Source organism: Tursiops truncatus, chromosome 6, assembly GCF_011762595.2.
Source record: "Tursiops truncatus isolate mTurTru1 chromosome 6, mTurTru1.mat.Y, whole genome shotgun sequence".
In the NCBI taxonomy this organism is placed as follows: Eukaryota; Metazoa; Chordata; class Mammalia; order Artiodactyla; family Delphinidae; genus Tursiops; species Tursiops truncatus.
Window position 1 is genome coordinate 20668072 of NC_047039.1, and position 24338 is coordinate 20692409.

The 24338-nt window shown below is 36.3% G+C and overlaps 1 protein-coding gene across 4 annotated transcripts in view; it reads left to right on the forward strand.

The window, feature by feature from the left end:
• The window catches only part of AUH (AU RNA binding methylglutaconyl-CoA hydratase), a 162870-nt gene that overhangs the window by 65806 nt on the left and 72726 nt on the right, over positions 1 to 24338 (forward strand). For all 4 annotated transcript variants that reach the window (XM_019936294.3, XM_073805877.1, XM_073805878.1 and 1 more), the window contains 2 exons: positions 18571 to 18663; positions 20338 to 20394. In XM_019936294.3, coding sequence (XP_019791853.1) covers positions 18571 to 18663; positions 20338 to 20394 — 150 coding nt within the window. The remainder of the gene's footprint in view (positions 1 to 18570; positions 18664 to 20337; positions 20395 to 24338) is intronic.

The following is a 24338-nucleotide window of genomic DNA, read 5'->3' on the forward strand; positions in this document are numbered from 1 at the left end:
GACACCACAGAGATGCAAAGGATCATAAGAGATTACTGTGAACAATTTTTCACCAATAAAATGGACAACCTAGAAGAAATGGAAAAATTCCTGTAGATGTACAATCTCCCAACATTGAACCAGGAAGAAATAGAAAATATCAACAGACTAGTTACCAGTAATGATATTGAATCCATAATAAAAAGACTCCCAACAAACTATAGTCTAGGACTAGACAACTTCACAGGTGAATTCTACCAAACATTTAGAAAAGCGCTAGCACCTACTCTTTGTGAACTATTACAAAATATTTGCAAAGGAAGGAATGTTTCTGAACTCATTCTACGAAGCCAGCATCACCTTGATACCAAAACCAGACAAAGATACCACATTAAAGTCATGTGTTTTTCTCAGTAGATTGATAAAAAGAATGAGAGATGTCAAATCTATCATAGATAAAACTAAAGGTAAACTAGGAATAGAAGGGAGCTTTCTTAGCCTGGTATTTCTTAGTAAAATGTAAAAGTGGTCTCCTAAAATCAGGAAAAAGACAGGAGGCCTGCAATCACCACCTCTATTCAACATTGTTCTGAAAATCCTGGCATTTGTGGAAAGGCAGGAAATAGAAATAAAATAATGACTGAAAAAGAAGAAATGTAACACTATCTTTCTCAAGTGATTGTCTCTATTGAAAATCTAAAAGGATCCACAAATTATTAGAAATAACGAGTATTGCAAGATGGCTGAATATAAGATCCATATTAAAAAATAATCAATTGCCTTTTTTCCAATAGCAACAGACAAAAGATATCAGTCAGAAAAAGATATTATTGACAGTAGGAAGAAAAATGTATCTAGAAACATATGCAGGCTGTATGGAAAAATTATGAAACATTATTGTAAGACATTAAAAAATTAAATAGAGACATTATCTTCTTGAATAGGAAGATTCAGTATCTAAAAGATGATTCTCACAAATGATTCAATGTACAGATTTAACTTAAAAGTACATTAATTTTGTGAGAAACTTGATGAGCATAAAGAGGCCCCAGGGCTTCCCTGGTGGCGCAGTGGTTGAGAGTCCGCCTGCCGATGCAGGGGACACGAGTTCGTGCCCCGGTCCAGGAGGATCCCACGTGCTGTGAAGCGGCTGGGCCCGTGAGCCGTGGCTGCTGAGCCTGCACGTCCGGAGCCTGTACTCCGCAGTGGGAGAGGCCACAACAGTGAGAGGCCCGCGTACCGCAAAAAAAAAATAAAAAGAGGCCCCCAAATAGCCGAACATTTCTAAAGAAGAAGAAAATGAGAGTCCTTGCCTTATTAGTACTCAAGACTTATTTTAAAGATATGGAAGTTAAGATGGTATATTACTGACTTTGGGATAGACAAATTGACCGATGGAGTGGAATATAGAACCCAAAACAGACCCACAGAAGTAGGGGAACTGATAAGGAGAGAGAAGGCATTGAGGACACTGGGGACGGCAAAGATTTGACTACATTTATGAGGTAAAACAAACTTATATGATCTTGATGGAGTGAAAAATTTCTTAAACACAAAATACAAAACAAAAGGAAAGGTTGATAAGTTCTATGAAATTAAGAACATCCGTTCATTAAAAGACACTGTGAAGAAAGGAGAAAGAAAAGCCACAAACTGGGAGAAAAGACTTGAAACACATAGCTGTCAAAGGATTCGTGTATATATACATGCAGACATGGATCAACACGTGCATACATACATGCAGCCAGGAAGTCAATAAGACAGAAAAATGTTTCACACAAGAGGAAAGGGAAATCGGAAGTAAACATATGGAAAGATGATCAACCTCATATGCAATCACAGAAATGCAGATTAATACCACAGTGGGATGCTATTTTGTATTTACCAGATTAACCGAAAATTCTTATGCCTGACATTACCAAAGTTAGCGGGGTAGTGGATCACCAGGAAGTTTTTATACATTTTCCATGGGAGTATAAATTGGTGTAACTGGTTAGGAAAAGTTTGTTGGTGCTATCTTACAAAGTTGGGCATCCACATCCCAAAAGAGTCAATAGTTCACATTTTTATGGGGTATTTACCTAGAAGGGTGACTTTAAGACTGTTTTTACTAGACAGTAACAAATATACTTACAATTTGGTCCAGTAAACACATAGGGGTGGGTGGGTATCAAAGATTCATGAAATAATCACCTTTCTTTGTGCATTGCAGTTTGATACTATCCTATTTTATTTTTAAAACTTCCTGATTTTGGTCTTCTAATGAGTGGTTTGCTACTTAGAGTTTGAAACAGCACTATGCTATAGGCATTTTGCACGTGTCCAGGGAAACTACTTATATTAGGATATAAGAAAAATACTGTTTATAGTAGCAATATTGTTCATAGTAAAAAGCTAAAAACAAACAAATATCAATGACGGGAATGGATAGATGTTTTGGTATATTTGTACAGTTGGACATGGGCAGCCTTGCAAATAAATAACTTACACATGTAGCAGCAAAGATAAATCTTTGAAAAATGTTGAATTAAAACAACATATAATATTTTGTAAAACTAAAAGCAATACAAAACAGTATATAGTTTAGAGATGTGTAAATGCAATGAAATCACATACATATACATGCACACACAGAGGAAAAATATGAGAATGATAAACACAGACTTCGGTGATTAACTTTGGGTTTGAGAAGGCAGGTGGAAGAATAGGTGAAGAACACCTGGGCAGATAGGGTATTAGTTCTGACCTGTTTCTTACTTTGGTGATTTTAAGGGAGTTTGTTATTATTATGCTTCATTATATATACATGCTACATATATTCTTTATATTTGTCAAATTAGATCAGTGTTTTTAGTAGCTTCATATATCTTGAGTTCTGCAAACCTTTCTTACTTTATTTCTTGAATAATTTTCTGCATTTTTTCTTATGTTCTTTTTTTCTTATTTTCAAGAGAAGCCAGAATTCTAGATTTTTAGAAAATATCTCCTAGTTTTAAGGTTTTTCTTGAGAAGAAACCCTTTGAATGACAAACAAAATTGGTTTATGGACCAGATTTGCACATAGGCCTCCAGCTTTCTTTTTGGTCCTTATGCTATAGTTCTCCTAGAGAAGGGCTTCCTGGGGCTATTTTTCCCATGGGAGGAAATGGTTTGTCTGGTGGATGTTAATGGATGCTGGTGGAGGAGGATCCTGCATTGTACTCTTGGGACTGTTCTATATGTACATGTGCTGGCGCCTGTTCATATGGACTCGAGGATTGTTAAATTTTCAGGAATTTTGTGAGCTGGTTTTCAACAACCATACATATCTTGAAATTGGTCATTGTAGCAGTATCAGTAATAGTACAAATCAGAATATATCCTACCTGTTTGATACCACTTTCCCCTTTTGTTTCATTATATTGTCATTTTCCACATTTAGAGTATCTTTCTCTGTGGTCTGAAGGGTGAATGAACTTTATTCTTGGCCATAGTGACTATTATGCTGTGCTTGTTTTTAATAAAAGAGAGTCTATAAGGAACTTAGAGGTACTAGACTCATTTGAAAGCTATTTTATTAAAATAGAGGTCAGAAAGAAGTTCTGTGTTTTGAGTCACTAAATTCCTTACTTTACCTTTCCTAGCTTCTTGGAAAGCGTCTTCTTAAAAAGTAACTCCAAAATCCTAGAACAAAATTTAGGTCTTTTGCTCTTTTCAAAGGAAAAAAAAACCCAAAAACCTCTTATGGCTCTTTTTTGAGATGTTTTATTCTAAACAAATTCTCATTGTTAGAAGTCCTCACTGCCCCCCTTCAGGTAGGGGATGTGTAGGTTGAAAGCAGTTAACTGACTATTTTGAAATATTAGGCATGAACAAGTCAGCATGGTTGCACAAACATGAGATGATCCCAATCTAATAACGGCTGTTGTTCCTGAACTTACCATCCCTCCTCCGGGTGCATGATGTGGGTACCTCACTACTGGGACCTCCATTGTGCAAATTAGCAGTATAGAATATGCTGTTCTAGAACAGAGGTGTTTATCTACTTTTGACTAGTCTTTCTGTAATTAGATGGTATTTCATGAAGAGCTGGAAAACATTTTTAGAATTCTTTGTGAAGTAGAAACTCTGAGGGGGCAGACCCAGTTCTCTCAAGTTGAGGCCTCAAGGAGTTGCTATCTAATAAAAAATAAATATTTAAAATAGGTTCTCACCAGAATTTTAAGTTGTAGAGTCTAGTGTGATGTGGATGATATTTTTGTAAATAATCTTCCACAGTAATTCTTTAAAATGTTAGGCATTTCTGGCTTCCTTTTCCTTTTTTTTCTGATGAAATAAAATTGCAAAAGCTTTTATTTAGCTATGTAAATACAGAGCTGAATTTGCATTGAAATACAGGTAATTATGTTAAAAGGCTGGATCACAAAATTCATCTATCTAACAAACATCTTTTTTTCTTAAGATTTTGTTATACTGTAATGTTTTATAAAAGGAAATAATTTAATTTTGAAAGTTTTCAAATTCTCTGATTAGCTTTTCTTCATGTGATTGAAAAATCTCCTGTTCTTATGCATTTTTCTATCAGAAAAAACTGTCTCTCTGTGTCAAATACATAGAAAATATTTTTGTACAACAGAAGAGAAAAATTTTGTATGAAAAATCTTATGTAAATTTTATGGGATAAACCTCATCTCAAGTAGTGCTTCTCATTTATTTTACTTTTGTTGGCATGATTTTGAATTTTAGAATTGAGACACACTTCACTTGAATTTTAGAATTGAAAGCCTCGAAGCAATACAAAACAAGTCACTCATAATTAAAATAAAGAAAATAAAGAAAAACCCACCACAATATAGTGGAAACACTCTTCTGTCAGACTTTTATCTTTGCTGCCTTTCTGCAGGGGTTTGTTATTGGAATCAAACTCTTTGCCTGTCCCAGCCTAGTTAGCTTTGTACAAGAGAGTATTCTTTAATGTTTTGGTAACTACATGATCTATCTTTCTTTCTGTCATCTTTATCTTAAGCTAGAAGTTACATTCTATTTCATAATATAAAGTTTTTCTTCTGTAAGAATATCAGATCAGCATAACATTTCTCAGAGACATTGCCATAGATGCTTATTTTGTTGTAGAAAAGTTAAATTTTGTACATTCGTAAAATCTAGTGAGTTTCTATGAATTGTTTTGATATATGTTTATTAAGGCATTCCATTTGTAAATCTCTTGATGTAGAGGCAGAAGATGTGGATTCTAGTCCTCTCTCTACTGTATGGTACTTTTCCTAACTCCTCTCTGTTGTGAGAACATAGTGGGTTTTTTCCTCCACCTGTACCTAGTATCTAGCATAATAACTGGCATGGTAGATCCCCAGTTGAAAGAGTAAATTGACTGGGATCCCATTGGTGTAGACAGGTGACCCAAGCTGTACTGCTTTCCTCTCATCTTCAGATTGGATTCTCTCATGGAATACCTTTCTGTCTGCCTGTACCTAAAATTCAAAGAATTATGCCTGTACTGGCCTGAGTTTGATTCTGCCTCTTCCATCCCAGTTCATGTTGTTTCCAGGATGTGACTGAGGATGATAGAAGGAACATGGATGGAGCAGTTTGATTAGTTATTGTGATTCGTAAATTAGGATAGTGCCAATTTGCTGGTTTAGAGTTGGAGGTGTAGCTTAGGAGTTCAAGTTTGAAATGTGAAGTTAGTTGATGCTTACCAAGTGCAGATGTCAAGGAGGCAACAAGATAGGAGTTTGGAGTTTAGGAAAGTAGTCCAGGCTTGAGTTGTGAATTTTGGAGTCATCAGAATGTCGGTGCTATGTGAAGACTTGATAATGGGTGAGGCACCTAGAAAGTTACTGTAGAGAGGAAAGAAGTCTGCCAAACCTGAGACATTATAATGTGTCAAGTCTGGGATGAAAAAGAAGAACCATGAAGGAGACTGAGAAGGATCAGCCAGGGTAGGGAGGTAGGAAGAAAACAGTATTCTGAAAACCCAACCGAAGAAAGTCTTTCATGAAGACTGATTGATCAAAAGCTGCTGATAGGTCAGGTAAGGTGAATGCTAAAGAGTTGACTTGGATTTTGCAACATGGTCGTTACTGGTGACTTTCACCATGTACCCTTTTGGAAACAAGTGTTGAGGCTACTATGGGCAGCTGCTTATTTGCTGGCAAACGATGAAAAAGCTCCATCGCCTTAGCAAAGCTCCCAAAGCAATTTTGGGAGGCATCCTAATTTGACTTGCTGGACTTTTTGGTTGTAAATCCGTTTAGAAAAAACTAGTTATCTGAAACTTATCCTGGTTATGGACAATACTTCCCATAATTTGATTTCTTGTAAGTAAACTACAAATGAGAGTATTTGGAAAAGTTTTCCTCAAAAAAACCCACAAAAAAACATATATATATATAAATTTATATATATATATATATATATATATACACCTTTCTGTGAAACATAATGTCTGATTTATCGTGGCTTAATATTAGTCTCTGATGCTAATTTATCATGGTTTAATAATAATCTCTGGTGTAAATTCAGAGTTTTTGAATATGAATAAAGTATGAATAATTTTTTGCCAAAGTTTAAAGTGTTGTATTTGTCACTTCATACATTTAGTCATTATATTCTTTTTAATTACATAAAACATTAAGCTAAGAAATGTGCTTGTAAAGCTATAAATCCACCTAAAACTCTTTCTAGTATCCCATTTTAGGATTTAGAGATTCTTTTTTAAAGCAAATGGATCTTTTTAAAAAAATATTTATTTATTTAGTTGTGTCAGGTCTTAGTTGCGGCAGGCGGGCTCCTCAGCTGCGGCATGTGAACTCTTAGTTGCAGCATGCATGTGGGATGCAGCTCCCTGGCCAGGAATCGAACCCTGGCCCCATGCATTGGGAGTGCAGAGTCTTAGCTACTGCACCACCAGGGAATTCCCAGGATTTAGAGATTCTTGAGTAATGAATACAAAAGAGCTTTCATAAATTCTAGGTATATCCGTTTTAAGCTTTCCATTTGATTTAGAGGGATCTGATACTTGTTCACGAAAAATCCAGAGGGTTCCTTTTATTCTTCTTTTTCCTGCAGTTTAAGTTTTCACAATTATAGAATTCAAAGCTTTTTCAGATTTCTTTTTTGTTTTACTTTATCTGAAATAAAGCTGATTCTGAAAATACTTAATTGTTACCACAGTGACTGTTATAATACAATTTGAGAGATTATGCACTTGTTATATTTTCTTTGCTATTGCCTAAATGATTATTTGATTTTTATTTTATATGTAGTGTGTTAAGAATTGATTAGTAAAGAACATTTTCAAAGTTTGCAGAATTGTTTGTTGGTCAGCGGGTTGAGCTGTTTAAAAATCAGTAATTAATTTAGTTAGATTGGATGCAATCCAGTTTATATTTTACTCTCCCCCCCCCATTTGATGTTATTACAAATTAGAAATTGGAAGTACTGAATTATAGTATGTGAAAGATTGATTAATGAAACACTCTAGTTAGCTACCTTTATTAGTTTTCCAAGTAGTAACTTACAGATCTCAATTTTAGTTTCCTTTATCCTCTTGCCAAGAATGACGGAAAACCGACACAGGTATCTAGGAATCAGTTGTTTTCCCTTATGAGTTGTTAACATCCCCTATTTATTGATTTGTAATCTAGAATAGAGTAGTTACACATCACAGTTTGCAACTGATGGTTTTTCTTCTCTTTTTGGAATTTTATTGCCTTTGCTGACTTTCATTGGGTGTTAATTACATTATAACTGTAATTTTGTGAAAATTACAATGTTTTCCTAACTATAGCAGGAGTAATGGGCTTCTCAACCAAGCTCTGTCACTTACTCTAAAATATTACCTAGAATATTCTAGAATTTGACAAGCTCCCCCCAAAAAATCATTAAAAAATTTTTTTATGTCTTTTTCATGGTTGTTAGCTTTTAATTCCACAGGCAATATCTAAGTATGTGTTTAATGTAAAAATTTAAAACCCTTTTCAGCAGCTTTCCCTCATTCCCTTTCTCTCCACATAAGTAATTACTGCTAATATGCTAATTTAATATGTATATTTTGGGGCCTTTTCCTGGCTTTTACTTGAATATATATTTATATACATTGATAATGTATATTTATATACATTGATAATGTACATTGATTATGTACAAACATATATGTATATATGAAAAGAACCACATAAACAGGTTTTTTAATTTTATTTTTGGAAATTTTTAGTTTTCTAGGAATTTATCCATTTCATTTAGATTGTCAAATGCATTGGTTTAAAGTCATCCATAATATTCTTTTATCTGTTAAATATCAGAAGAACCAACAATGATGTCCCCTTTTCATTCCTGATATTGGTAATTCATGTCTTCTCTTTTTCTTTGATCAGTCTCTCCAGACGCTTTTCAGTTTCATTATACATTAAAAAAAATCTGTATTGGGCTTTGTTCTCTATTGTTTCTGTTTTATTAATCCCTATTCTGGTTTTTATTAATTCCTTTCTTTTTTATTCAGGTTTAATTTGCTACTTTATTTTAGTTTATTTATTTTTTTAATTGAAGTATAGTTGATTTACAATGTGTTAGTTTTTGGTGTACAGCAAAGTGATTCAGTTATATATTAATATATACACGTGTGTGTGTGTGTGTGTGTGTGTGTGTGTGTGTGTGTGTGTGTGTGTGTGTGTGTATTCTTATTCTTAAGGACATAGAAAACAAACTTATGGTTACCAAAGGGGAAAGGGGGTGGGGGAGGGATAAATTGGGAGTTTGGGATTAGTAGATATAAACCACTGCTTTATTTTAAACTCATTCAGGTGGATCTTTATTTCATTTATCTTCTTCCAATTAGACATATATTAGACCTTCTTACTTTATCCTTTATCTCTGTCTTTTCCATATTTGTTTTTCCTTACCTGTCTGTGAATAGTTTCTTGTCACCCATCTACCAGCTCACTAGTTTTCTTGTAAGCTGCACCTGATTTGTTATAAACATTGAGTTATTTTATTTCATTTTGTTTTCGTTCTTTAAAAAATCTGTTTTGTCACTTTTTATAGTTTACAGTTTCCTGCTTGGCTTTATGTCTTTGACAATCAGTGTTTTATGACTTTGGATCTCAATTTTACATGGATATTTTTCTTCTTAATTGTTTTTTTCTACTGGTTCTTACTGTATCTTGTTTCCTTGGTTATTCTTTGGCTGTGTGATAGACACTGTATTTGAAAAATTATTTCTGGGAATAGTTTAGAATCTAGTTTTCGCCAATGTGGATTTTTATCACTGCAATTTAAAAAATGACTTCCTAGTATTGTTTGCTATGGATATACCATAATGTATTAATTAATGTATTAATTAATATACCATAATGTATTACCATAATGTATATACCATAATGTAATTACCATAATATACCATAATGTATATACCATAATGTATTAATTAATATACCATAATGTATTAATTAATAATGTATAATTATTCCCTTATTGATGGGCTTATAGGTAGTTTTTAGTTTTTTACTATTATAAACAACAATGCAGAAAATATCATTATACATATTACTAGGGTATCTGAGGGAGCCTTAATAAATAGAAATCATCCTTCTCTCTGAGGTTTGGAATAAATTGAAAAATAAAATAAAAAGTAGCAAAAAAGGCAAAATGTTATCTTTATTACTGATATGATCTTTATTACTTTATTACCGTTCAGTTGAAGGTTGTGGCTTTAGATCTGTTGATGAGATTTGCTCATTTGGATCGCCAGCGTTAGACCAGCTTACCCCAGTCAGAGCTACACTGAAGCTCTGGCCACCTCCTACAGCAGTTGGCCCAGATGCAGCGTCGCATAACTCACAGGGCACTTTTCACGTAGGCATCAAGGAGAACCTGTGTTCTTGGAGGCCAGGTGCATTTCCAAAAGAAGGAAGAAGGAGGGAATAGTTGAGCCAAGAATATGCCCATTTATTCATTTTTGAATTAGCCAATTAGATAAAAAATAATTTGTTAGGGTAGAAGAAATTTTGGGGCAAAAGTTATAGGAGAGTAGAACCCACCTCTCTAATGCTGTATATATTTAGTATGTCAGGGGAGAGGAGAACATCTGTATGACCATGTACACTGGACACTTTCCAGTTGGGAAAGTGAGTGGCTTTGTTAGAAAGTACCTCTGGAGACAGGTGGCTGGAGCCTGCACTCCTGCTAAACTGATCCTCACACATTGAGCCAACTGTCTGCTAGGTTACTAAAATGGGGAAGAAAATGTGCCTCCAGGCCACCCATATGTGTTTGTCTATAATTAGCTAGTAGTTTTGTTGTTATTTTCTAGTTTACTTATTGCATATTGGTCAGAGAATGGCTGTGACATTTGTACTGTTTTGAATTTATTGTGTTTTTGCTTTGTGCATCCTGTGTTATTTGGTGTATAGGTATTTTATCACTGCTAGATCCTTCTTGTGGATTTTTGCTTTATTAAGCCTTAATAAGTACCTTTTTTGTTTGTTTATTTAATTTTTACCCCAGTGTTGCCCTTATTTATTAAGGTTATGAGATGTTTTCTTTGTATTTGACTGTGTATTTGACATCTCATATTTTTAAAATATTATTTTCTGTTTTGTTTTAGATGTTTCTCTGTTGTTCTGCTTGTTAGCTGGGTTTCGTTTTGTGATCCAGTTGGAGTCGTTTTCTTACTTGATGGTTATAGCTTCTTAACTGTATTGATATGTTTGGTGTTAGGTCTGTCATTACGATTTCCATGCCTTCTGATTTTGGTGATTTTACATTTAAAAAAATAATCTTAAATATGCTGTGTGTTTTCATGGTTCTGTGTATAGGTTTATTCTAGTAATGGGAAAGGGTTGTATTTTTGTGTCACCTGGTTATCTTTATTATTAGAACTTTATGTAGTGTACTTGGTCCTCTGTTCCTTTAGAAAGTTCTGTTGACTTCTTACTATGAGCAGTGATGGAATTGGCATATTTCCAGTTTTAAATTCTTTCCTCCAACCTTTCTCTTATCCCATCATATTTTCTTACTGTTTTCTTTATAATTCTAAATTGAATCATACCTGTATTACTTGATTTATCAATTTTAAATTATATCTCTATTGTTTATAAAAGATCAGGGAACTAGTGTACTTTCTTTTGTTTATCATTTTTATATTAATCAAGTCATATGCTTTTTAAAAACAGGTTTATTGAAGTATAATTGACATATAATAAATTGCAACTTTGAAGTGTACAGTGTGGTAACTGCGACCTGTGAAAACATAACCATAATCAAGATGGTAAACATATCCATCACCCCCAGAAGTTTCCTTATGGCCCTTGGTAATCCTTTTCTTCTTCACCTCCCTGCCCTGCACCTGTCCCCAGAAAACTACTGAACTGCTTCGTAACACTAGAGACTAGTTTTCACTTTTGAGAATTTTTTATAAATGGAACACAGTATGCATTAATTTTGTATGTTGTCTTTTAGTCAGCATACGCTTTTTTGAGATTCATCCATGTTTATCATGGATCAGTAGTTGGTTCATTTTTATTGCTGAGTATTGTTCCCTTGTATGGATGTACCACATGCTGACATTTGGGTTGTGTCCAGTTTGGGGCAGTTACACATAAAGCTGCTACACATATTTGTATGTAAATCTTGACCATCTTTACCTTTACTACTGTTCCCCAAAGAATTAAGGCCCTTACTGCTTCTTTCTGTCAGTTTTGTGGATTGATGAGATTGTCAGGTTCTCTGGGGATTAGAGGAGGTGTCCAGAGCTTTGCCTGGGAATCTTCTTTGAAATGCAAATCCTTGTTTTAGTAGGTCTGGGTGAGACCTGGAATTCTACATTTTTAACAAGCTTCCATGAGATGCTAATGCTGCTGGTCCACAACCCCACTTTGAAGGGCAAGGATATAGACCCTGAGAGTTAATGAAGCAAGGCAGTAAAGCTGTTTTTTTCCTACAGGTCAAGAAGTAAACTACTTCTAGTGTTATACTTTTATTAGCAACAAAATAACTACATTTGCCCTGTCAAGCAGCATTTGAAGTGCCAGGGGCTCTATTCTATCTGAAGTAGCAGTTGACAGTGGAAGTCATTACTCAGTTACACTTATTATAATCTCCCAGACAAGGCTGTTGAGTGGGAGCATGTGGGGATTTAACCTCAGCAGCATCCCCTCTCTGCATTTCCCCTAGGGAGGCTTTATTTGATTTGGAATTTTGGTAGGAAGGGGATGCTCAGGTGTTGGCTCTTCCTACTTTAATAACCTATATAGTCATATACTAGGGACAGTCTGGGTTGGGGGTTCCCAGGGAAAACTCGAGTCAGAACTCTGTTACAGTCAACTGACTGGTGCCTTGCATCTGGCTCCTGAGGTTTCCCCAATTGGATCCACTGAACTGTGGTGTTGCTCTAGGTTTCCAAGAGTTAGAAGAGCATAGAACCAGTGTGCTTGTCGGAGTTTCTTAGGAGTCTCAGCATTTCCCTTTCCTCAGGTACATGGCTGCACATCCTTTGGAAAGGATGGCTAACAATGCTGAGTCCTTCCTCAGGGACTCTGGGTCTGGGCTGTAAGAACTGGTGATAGACAATAATGGGTACAGGGGAGAGCCTGGAGCCAGACCACCTGTGCTCTAGTTGTGGCTATCCTGGGCAACTAACAGCAACTCCTCAACCCAGTAATAGTTCTGATGTCATAAGGCTGGTAGGAGGTTTAAATATTTCTGAGGTGCTTAGGAGAGTGGCCAGACATAGTAAGCACTTTCTACTATTTTGCTAGATCCATAGGTAGCTACGTAGAAAGACAGGAAGGCATGTGCATAAGTGGTAGCTTAGAAAATTCAAGCAGCTTTACTCAGATTGCACAGTGGTCACTTTTTTGAGTCCTGGGAAGGGTGGCTCCCATTTGTGGGCCTCCAGCCCCCGGTGTGGTGACGAGAGTGTGTTTGTTGGCGTCTAGTCAGGCCTGTTCCTTTCTCAGTGGCCCAGACTGGACCTCCGGAGAGCCAACATGCAGCCAGCATGCAGGCTTTGGGCAGGAGTGGTTTTATTTTGTTTTTTTGTGGTTCCTTTGAAACTTGATGATGGCAGCTTAACCTGAAGGTAAAGTTTTAGCTGAAATTAGGGATAATTTGGAATTTATTATAACTTTCAGTTAACCTTGATTTTATTTCTATTCTCCTTCAATGATTTCAATAAAGTCAGACTTTTGGTATTACTAAATGGGCATTTGTTTTGAAATATTTAATTCTTGTGTTTTCTATAAGAACACTATTCTTCAAGCAAAACCAAATTTAAAACTCATGAGTGACACTAGCAGTCCCTTAATAATCGCACTGTTTATGTTTTTCTAGAAACATCTGAAAACCTACATTATGTACTGTATTTATCTCAGAGCTGAAAGGAGCCCCTCACTTGCCTTTCCCCCACGTTCGTGGCCTCTGACTCGTTATGCTCGCAGAGGGTGTCCTGCAGACTCTGGAGTAGACAGGGCCTGCCTTGTAGCTCATTTATTTTCTCTTAAAATAGTAACACTTTAATTGTTTGCTTTAATTATATTTTTAGGAGAATTCAAAGGATGATTATCTTCTTTGTCATACCTGGCTCATTTCCTGGTGCTAAACTCAAAATAGTATCTAATCCTGTTGGTTGCATAACACATTGAGTCATCATTTCTTCCTGTTGCTGTTGGGAATAGCCACTGCTCGTGGCGGTTCCCGTTTCATTCAGTCTCACTCTGATACAACTGCCAATTTGATATTTCTTGGTTCTTTGAAACTGATAATCTGCCTTTCAGATGTTTGTTTTATTGAGTTTTCTCTAAGATTATTAACTGCTCCCAAGTAGAAGAAACACTATGTATAAAAACAAGCATATTAGGTAACTATGAAACTAGCATGTACTTTGAGGTCACTTACATTTTCCTGAAAAATGTTTACAAGAAAAACATCTTTCAGGGAAAAATTAGGATGATATAGAACTTCAGGACTTACAATATTATAAAATGATTGAAATTTAATTATCATTGAATGCTAATTCAGTTCTATTTAAATAATTCTTTTAGTAGGAAAAATTTTATAGTCAGCTTTACAGAATGCTAATTTATGTTAATATTCAAAAGTACCAAGTAGTTTACCTATTTAATGATTTGAGAGTATTAATACCCTATTTTCTGTGTTCTTTGTAATATAAGGACCCCACATTTCTTGTCATTTTTATTATATATTTTTATATAAGTTGCAATGTTAAAAACTTTTATCTCCTTGAGAAAATACCTTAAGTTCTTAACTGTCACATTTAAAAATAATTTTCTTTACTTCCAGAAAGTAAAGCATATAGCAGAAAAGTATTGTTTTCTAACTTCAGAATTAAGAAAAACTTTAGCACGAGATGATTCATTTTAGCCCCTTCCCACCAGTGCCCTCATCTCCCAGGTCAGCATGTTTGCATTTGTTTATTTCTTCTCCTTTCCTACCACTGCATTATATAAACTCCATCCTCATACTTCAAGTCATGTAGAACCTGAAACCTGTCTGTTGAACATGCCCCTTCCCCCATCATTTTATTTTGTCAAAGTAATGTTTGTTATAGACTTCTCACAATGAAGGGAAAGGGTATATATACATTAATTTCATTTGTGTTTTTACTTTTTTTCTTTTAGTGACATTTTATACTTCTGAAAAAATGGTGCTTTTTAACTTTCTATTGGCTAAGTGTGATTTTTAAGTGTAATATTTATTTGAGAATATTAACTAATAAAAATGTAGAGCAAAGCTTTATGTCTTTTTTTTTTTTTTTTTTTTTGCGGTATGTGGGCCTCTCACTGTTGTGGCCTTTCCCGTTGCGGAGCACAGGCTCCAGACACGCAAGCTCAGTGGCCTTGGCTCACGGGCCCAGCCGCTCCGCGGCATGTGGGATCTTCCCGGACTGGGGCACGAACCCGTGTCCCCTGCATTGGCAGGCGGACTCTCAACCACTGCTCCACCAGGGAAGCCCAGCTTTATGTCTTTTTGAGGCAATCGTTGTGTTGCAGTATTAAGAACATTACAGTTGACCAGGAATTTTTCCTGTGTTCTTTCCATTATGCTTTAGAAATTATGAAGTGATAGAGTATTTCTTTTGTAATTTACATTCATTTTATTCCTTTTACCCTTCTATTTAGTCTACATTTTCAATGCACAGTTTGATGTGAAGAAAAATTCTTTTCCATATATATCACATCAATTTGTTGCTATTTTTAGGGGAAAAAAATCTAAGGAATATGAAATAACTCCTATTTACCATGAGTTGAAATTTTCAGAAATTGGAACTTGGTGGTACACATATTTCAGGCTTGGGTTTGATTTTGGAAGCCTTTAAACTCATTTTTGTTAATTTGTTTTCTGATACGTCAGCTTCCAGCAGATATTTAGTGAGTGCTGAAGACACTCACTGTTGACCAGCATTTTCACACAGCAAGGAGAGAATACCCCACTCTTCCTGTTGCTCTCTCCATCTTAGGAACTCTGCAGTTTTTCTTTTCTGTAGCTCCATAGGGCTGCATATATTCATGTTGTTCCATTAAAGTATTAAATGAAAGAAGTTAATAACAAGAAGAAGAGTAGAGAGAATACCAGAATTAATGGAGTTAGAAGAGGCAATGAAAAATCTTGCGGTTTGTTCCAGAGTGGTAGGAAGGATGTTATTGACCAGCATTGATGTGATGTTAATCTTTACTTCTGAATGGAACTGTCCATTCAGAAGGTGAATGTGAATGCTCTCCTGGAAAAGTGTGTACAGAGTGCCGTGGAAGCGTAAAGCAAGGGGCTTTTGAGCATTGCCTTGAAAGATAATTAGGGACTAGCTAGGCGTTCCAGGCAGAGGGCAGCTTGTACACAGGTTTGGATGCAAATGACTTCTGAAGGTGCTTTAAGTAATTTGGGGCTGGAACACAGAGTAGGTGTGTGAGGTTGGAGAAGGGGTTGGGCAGGTGGGCAGACTTAGTTCATCAGGTGCCTCCTGTGCCATGCTAAAATTTTCACAAATTTTACCCTGAATGTGGAATAAATCATTGTACTGTTTTAAGTAGGGGAAGAGCATGACCCTGTTTGCACTTTAGAAAGATTATCCTGCAAGAAATATGGAAGTTGCATTGGAAGGGGCACATTGCAGGTGAAGGAGGTCAATTAGAGATCTCCTGCTGGTGCAAAATGAGGGGGCCCAGAACTTTGGCTGTATGAAAGGGAGGGAGATTTGCCAAATTGTGACCTGTTAGACAGGACTTAGAAAACAATTAGATGTAAGATCATTGGAAAAGAGGACATCTGGAATGACTTCTGGGTTTCTGTCTTGAGTAACTTGGTGAATGGAGATGCTTGGTGAATGTGAGATAGAATCTAGAAGAAGGATTGACAGGAAGTTGATTTGAACATGATAAAGTATTTAAGTGGAGATGTCCAACAGACAGGTAACTGTAGAGATACAGTTTAGAGAGAAGTTTGGGTTTGAAGTGGTGATTTGTATATCATTGGTATTACAGATGGGAAAAGTTAAGGATAGGAAAGAGACCTACTGGGCAGAGCTTCTATTTAGAGAGGAAGAAGGCTGAGATATAACCAGAGGCAGAAAGAAAGGCAGGAAAAATGAGCGGGAGGAATCCAGAAGGCAAATGAAGAGAGGAATTCAAGGAGGAGGAGTGTTCAGGATTTATGTCTCTGATATTCAGAGGCAACGAGTTTAATAGGGACTGGTGCCCATTGGTTATGGGACAATATCATAGTGTCACTGGTAAGCAGAGCAAGAACGGTCTCGGTGAGATGAGTGGGACTAGAGCTGTGAGGTGGAGATGAGTGGGAGTGATGAAATGCGTTTACTCTGTTCCCTCTAGATGCTTGTCTTAGATGGAGGTGAGCCAAGGCCATAGTGAGGCCTAGGGAAAAATTTTGATGGGAGAGACTTGAGAATGGGGAGGTAGCAGATTGAAGGAGTCTAGAAATATGATAATTTCTATAGCTAGCTTTGTAGAAAGGAAGGAGAATTGGGAGCTGTGTAACAGTAATTCCATTGTACTTGTAGTGGCTTGAGGTGACCTTGGGAGCCAGTTGGATTAATTTGCCATTATATTACTTTATTAATTTTTCTTTTTTGTCAGATAAAATAAGTAGATTTTATTTTTTCATTAAACTCATTTCCTGACTGTAAACACTGACATAGCCGTCTGTTCATTTTTTTACCAGGTGTGTTGTAAAGCACATTGTGTGGAGCACCTTTGAATTTGTCCTGTCCTTTCAAGCTTCCACCTCCCCGCAAAATGCTCAGACAGGTGCAAATAGTGAAATATGCCCTGTTCCCAAGCCCCGTTCATCCCTGCTCTATCAGTAGTGCTTTTGCCTCAGGTGGCAGCATCTATATGTGCTCTATCTCAGCCATTTCAGCTTTGCTCTTAGAATAAATTTAATAAATTTCTTCATGTATGAAGAAAACTCAGTGTACTTCAACAAATTTGAATAAAGCTCTCTATCTGAGGAATTTCACATATCAGAATACCTATGGAAGAGAGACTTCTAGAGATGGTATTTTTAAATTTTATTTATTCATTTTTATTTTATATATTTATTTATTTTAAATTGATATATAATTGGCATATAACTTGTGTAAGTTTAAGGTGAATGTGTTGATTTGATGTATTTACATATTGTAATATGATTACCACTGTAGCATTAGCTAACACCTCCATCATGTCACACAATTATTATTTCTTTTTTGTGGTGAGAACAAATTAGGAGATGGTACCTTTTTAATATCCACATTTTATTCATATGTTAAACTTGTTCAGCCTACTTCACATTCCCATAGTCAAAATAAAATTTATAGAAAGGATTCTGCTTCACGGAATAATTAACCAGTTAGTTTTGGAACTACTTGTAAAAAATGAAATCTGTATATTTACAGAAGTTTCATTAAAATAATAGTGTTTCTGGACTAAAGAAAATCTGGCTTTGAGTTCTGTGATTGGCTGACCCCTTCCCAGTCATGCCTTTGGGCAGGTTCTCAGTATCTCTTCCATCTGAAGTGTGTGGTATTTGATAGAGCCTGATCACTTTCTAGCTACTGTTCATCATACTCATTGCCAAATGGTAGAACTAGTGAGTTGACGCCCAGCAGCCACTTGGACTGCTTCTGTCTTGTTTGAGTAGATGTATTACTTCTTTAAATGAGGCTCTATCATTCTGAGTACCAGGGTAACCTATAAAGGGTCATGAATTTTGCATTATACCTAAGTCATTTGAACTTGAAATTTGTGTGAACCAGACATCTCATAAAAGGCTTCAGGCTTGAAGAATACAGAATCAGAACTATGATTCTTTTAATTCAACAGAAAATGTTTATGAATGTATTTCAATAATATGGTAAGATTTAAAGATATTACTGCATATTTATGTGATGAAACCCTATACAATCATTACATTTTCTAGAATAACGAAGAATGAAATGCTTATTTAGTTAAAAGTAAAAGGGATATAAAAGTCTGTAGACGATATTTCGTTTAAAATTATATTCACAGAAAAAATGTAAAATATTGCATAGTAAGGTAACACTCTTACTGAAGGAGCATAAAATCTTTCTTTTTATTTCAGCTAATCTTCCAGTGCCAACCATTGCAGCAATAGATGGACTCGCTTTAGGTGGTGGACTTGAACTGGCTTTAGCATGTGATATAAGAGTAGCAGGTGAGAATTAATCCTATATAAAAACATAACTTTTTAAAAATGAGGTTTGTGCCTACTCTTCAGATTGTTCCAAATATTTTATTTTTTTCCTGTTGTTGAATAGAACATGTAGAAAAAATCACCTCCTGGGCTTAATGAAGTATTTAAAATTCCCAGTTAAGAAAACAGTCTTTTGTAGTATCTTGTTCAGTCTTAGCAGGAGGAAAGGAGAACAGGAATTGGGTCAGACAGACTGAATTTGGATCTTAGGTCCTGCCCTTTTTAGATCAGTTTCCTCCTCTGAAATGGGAGAAATGACGGTTACTGTTGTGAAGATTAAATGAGTTTGTGTGCAGCATGTGACTAGTCTAAGCACATAATTATTGTTAGCTATAGTAGTAATAACTTAATCTCTTTGAGGCACACTTTCTTCCTGCATGGTTTTCTGAAGACTGGATGAAGTGTTTATGAAAATAATGAAGGAAACAATTAGTGCTAACCATGTGCTGAGTATTGACTTGGTGTTCAGCTAATACTTGACACATATTAGCTCACTTAATCTGCCTAACATCCCTGTGAGATAGGTACATACTGTGGTGCTTGAGGAAGCTAGTGCAGAGACAGGTGAAGAAACAAGACCCAGATCAGTGATGAGCTGGATTTGAACCCAGGCAGTCTGGCGTCACGGCTCTCACTTCTGTTATCCTGCCAGCGTACTGCATGCTGCCAGTGCTGTCCTCAACACTATCTTCTGTATGGTCACAGTGCTGTCTGTATCCTTGTCCCTCATAGGAGTGACATACAGGGGCTCTGGGATCAAGGACTGGGCGAGGTAGGCAGCAAGTATTTGTTATGGTTCTTCCCCTGGTTCCCACTGTCTCTTCTGATGGAGCTGCCTGTTAAATGTAGAGTCAATATAATTATGTTTTTACTAATTTTATGGTAACTGGCTCTTGGAATTTGCATTTGCTAATCCATGTGTACTTTTCCCCCATTTCACTTTATTTTAGATCTCTGTTTTCTTGACTGAGATTTTTGGGTTTTAAACTGAAAAGCCAAGTTACACGCAATCCATTTTTGAAAGAATGCAAGTTCTGGGAATCAGGATATGGGAAGTAGTCCAAGAACATTTGGATATGCAAATAAAGAAATAATTAATATGTTTTAAAGTAGCCGTGAAAACAAACATGGAAAGAGGAACCCTGTCCAGCTGTCAGAACAGCAAAGCCATTTGTCAAAAGTAACTAGAGATTTGGTCTTGAAAAGTTGCCATATCTGATATGATATATTAAGCTGTTTGATCTGGAGGGCTGTTCAGGCAGCTAAAGAATTCATACTTGTCAGACACAGCCTCTCTCCTCATCCTGAATAATTAATGAGATCTAAGCCTTCAAACATGACTTGGCAGTATCAGGTCAAATTATGTAGTCACAACCCTGGTCTTTCTGCATCAAAAATTAATTCTCTGCCAAGCAGTTTTTAACAGAAAATGTTGTGTGAATCTCTTAATATATGTCATTTAGAATGTTTACTTATTTCCATAACTAAATGCCTTCTGAAGTGATTTTTAAAAAGATTTGTGACACAAATTTAATTAGTAAACAATATTTGTAGCTTATTTTCCTAACTTTTTCAGGTCATCATATTTGAATTTGATGATGTGGATGTTACTTAATTTTCTTCTTTCCTTTTTAGCTTCTTCTGCAAAAATGGGCCTGGTTGAAACAAAGTTGGCAATTATTCCTGGTGGAGGTATGGATTGTTCACGCCCATCTTGATTTGTTCCTCAAAACAGAGCATAAGGCAAAAAGGTGTTAGTTGAAAAGGCAACATTTTGGGTAAAGAGACTAATGCTGTGTTGTTTGCTTCTGTAGCAGAGTCCTTATTCAGAATGCATTCTTTAGCTTCCGTAGGTGTGAAGATTGCAGACCTGTTGCCTGTTGCTCTCTTTTTGTGCTGTGTCCTGTGCTTTTCTGTTAGATTTCTGAACTTTAAAATTATTGCATCAGTCACATTATTCTTGAAGGATAACACCGATATTTTGAAACTTTTATGTCAGTATGTAAACGTGTGCGTCCTCAGAGAGCTTTATACACACAGTCAGACCCCAGTGGAGGAGGGGGCAGGGCTTCCCAGGCTTCGTGCCAGCTTACTGTGTTTCTCTGCAGCTGGACAAAGGTTAGGGTTGGTGGGTAGCCTGAATTTTGAGCTGAGGAAGTGTTGTTTCTTCTGTTACTACAAAAAAGGTGAGCAGCTTCTGTTGGAAGACTCATTTAAGAAAGTACTTTTCCACCATTGATAATGAAATCTGCATCACCAGATAAATCTGACATTTTTGTTCTTTCATCTGATGCAGAGAATTTGGAGACATTCTCATTCTGTGAAGTCATTCTTTCAAAAAGTTGACTTCACCTAAGGATGTGCACATTGATAACATTAGTTTATGAATGAAATAACAGTAATAATGTAAAAATTAAAGGCAGTGTTTGAATACTTCCTAAGTTAAAAGTATATGTTTAACCTTATCATTATAAGAATATTTATCCTGGTTAAGGTGTATAGGTAGAGATAAAAACATAATTCAGTGAAACTGAAGACTACCCAGATCAATATATAAGACTCACTGAGTTTTCTACTTTGGTAATCCACAAAAATAATATTCTTGTAGGTAAAAGCATTTACTATCTACCTGTTTTACCATGCCAATCTTTTTCACAGTGACTCATGAAAACCCTAAAAGGATTTATAAGAAAATAGACCCAATTGAAAAGAATTATCAGATAAAAATATGTGAAATAATACAAGGTTTAGAAAAAGGATGATATGACATGTTTCTGAAATTCTTTTAAAGAAGTAAGCATTTATTCATAATTAGGATATGACTGAGCCTAGAAAGATAGTGACTGTAGTTGAATGGTGGGCCCCCTGAGAGATATGTCAATCTGGAACTTACGAATGTGACCTTATTTGGAAAAGGGGTCTTTGCAGATGTAATTAACTTAAGGATCTTGAGATGATTTCATCCTGGATTGTCTGAATGAACCTCAGATTCAATGACAAGTATCTTTTTAAGAAGAGGAGAAGATTCAAAAAAGAGAAAAAACAAAGAGAAGAAGGTCTTGTGAAGACAAAGACAGCAGAGATTGGAGAGATGCATTTGCAAGTCAAGGAAGAAAAAGGATTGCTGGCAGCCATCAGAAGCTAGGGGATTCTTCCTCAGAGCCTCCAGGAGGAACCAACCCTGCCATCATCTTAATTTTGGACTTCTGGCCTCCAGAACTATGAGAGAATAAATTTCGGTTGTTGTAAGCCACCAAGTTTGGTAATTTTGTTACAGCAGCCCTAGGAAACTAATACAGTGGTTTTTAATGTTTAAGTAAGTTTTTTGGAAAGGGAATTAGTAGGTGGCAGAGATAGGGGATAGAAGGAAAATGAACTTGATAATTTGAATATTTACCAAGTCCCAGATATGAAATGTTTTGTATTAAAACCACCAGAAGATAATACTGTTGTGTGAGAGTATAGTTGGGTTTGATTAGATGCAAAAAGCTTAATTGATTATACTAAGAAATGAGGGTGGTAGCTTTAGCTCCTTCCATCTTCCCTTGGGAGCTGCCTGTGTCATATTAGGTCTAGAAGTTAGCATTTTCTTCACAGTGTACTTAAGTGCTCTGGGGTCCTTAACAAATTTATTTGTTATAAAACTCAGAATGTTTTAACATTTTCCATTTGTTTATAAAAGATAGTTTTCTTTTTGTTTTCTTTCCTTTTTTTCTAAGTGAGTCTGAAGGAATATTAGTTGCTCCTTTAATATAATGAAGTTTTCAAGTTTATAGCTCATAGTGCATGTAATTATGTAGTACTGAATTTTTTATTGAAAATGAATCTAATTTTGTATAAGGCCACATACTCACATTTAGATAATAAGAGGTGCATGCACAATTTTTGCTTCAGTTTTATATTAGCATTATGGCTATTAAAGTACCCCAAGTAAAGCCTGTTTTTTTTTTTTTTTTAAATAATAGCAGAACAGTTTGTTTTAAGTAAGGATTTTTTTTTTAAGTGTATCTAAAGGAGCTATTTCTGAAAATTTTATGGAGAAAATCCTCTTCTGTCCTATGCATAGAAGAATTTTTTTAATCCACAGATATTTTCTTCAATTTCATTTCTCTCCTCCCCTTTCTCTTAGATCAGGGGTCCCCAACCCCCAGGCCATGAACCGTCACTGGTCCATGGCCTGTTAGGAACCAGTCCATACAGCAGGAGGTGAACAGTGGGCAACCGAGCGAAGCTTCATCTGTATTTACAGCCACTCCCCATTGCTCGCATACTGCCTCAGCGATGGCATTAGATTCCATAGGAGCGCAAACCCTTCTGTGAACTGCACATGTGAGGGATCTAGGCTGCGCGCTCCTTATGAGAATCTAATGCCTGATGATCTGAGGTGGAGCTGAGGCGGTGATGCTAGTACTGGGGAGCGGCTGCAAATACAGATTATCATTAACAGAGAGGTTTGACTGCACAGAGACCATAATAAATCAGTTGCTTGCAGACTTACATCAAAACCCTATCAGTGAGTGGCAAGTGACAATTAAGCTGCATCTGGTAGCAGGCTTTATAGTGGCAAGTGAGTTGATGTACTTCAGCTGTATCTGGTGGCAGGCTTGAAGTTGAATCTGATACTTATTTTAGTCTGTGTGTGGCCTGCCCATTATTTTATTTACCACTTCCATCTGCGCCTCTTTGCCACATTGCGCACTTGTCTCAGTCACACGTAAGCCCACAAGCTAACCCTAGCCAAAATGAGTAAAAAACAAACGTCACTGGAGAGCTTCTTTGAAAAGGGGGAGAGACCTAATGAGGAGACGGCAGAAGAGCCTAAGACTGCCAACAAAAAGAAAGCTGCATTTAAAAGAAAATAACCAAGAGTCCTTAAATTATGGGTTCATTGCAACAGGTGATTCACATTCTCCAAGCCCGCTTTGTATAATATGTGGTGACTGGCTATCCAGCAAAGCCATGAAACCTTCAAAACTGCTTCGCCACATGGAGACCAAGCACCCTGCATCAAAAGACAAGCCTTTGGAATTTTTCAAAGGAAAAAAAAAATGTGAACACGAAGAACAGAAGCAATTATTGAAGGCCACCACTTCAACAAATGTGTCTGCTCTGAGAGCACCATTCTTAGTGGCTAACTGCATTGGTAAAGCTAAGAAGCCCTTTACTATTGGTGAAGAGTTGATCCTGCCTGCTGCTGAGGACATTTGTCGTGAACTTTCAGGAGAGGCTGCATTTCAAAAGGTGACACATGTTCCTCTTTTGGCTAGCACCATAACTAGATGAATTGATGAAATAGCAGAGGATATTGAAGCACAATAGTTAGAGAGGATTAATGAGTCACCATGGTATGCAGTCCAGGTTGACAAGTCTACTAATGTTGACAACAAGGCAACAATGCTTGTTTTTATGTGACATATTTTTCAGGAGGATGTGCATGAAGATATGTTATGTGCACTTTTGTTGCCAACCAACACCACAGCTGCAGAACTATGTCTTTGAATGATTACATATCAGGAAAACTGAATTGGTCATTTTGTGTTGGTATATGCACGGACGGAGTGGCTGCCATGACTGGGCAGCTTTCTGGTTTTACTGCTCGGGTCAAAGAGGTCACTTCTGAATGTGAGTCTACGCAC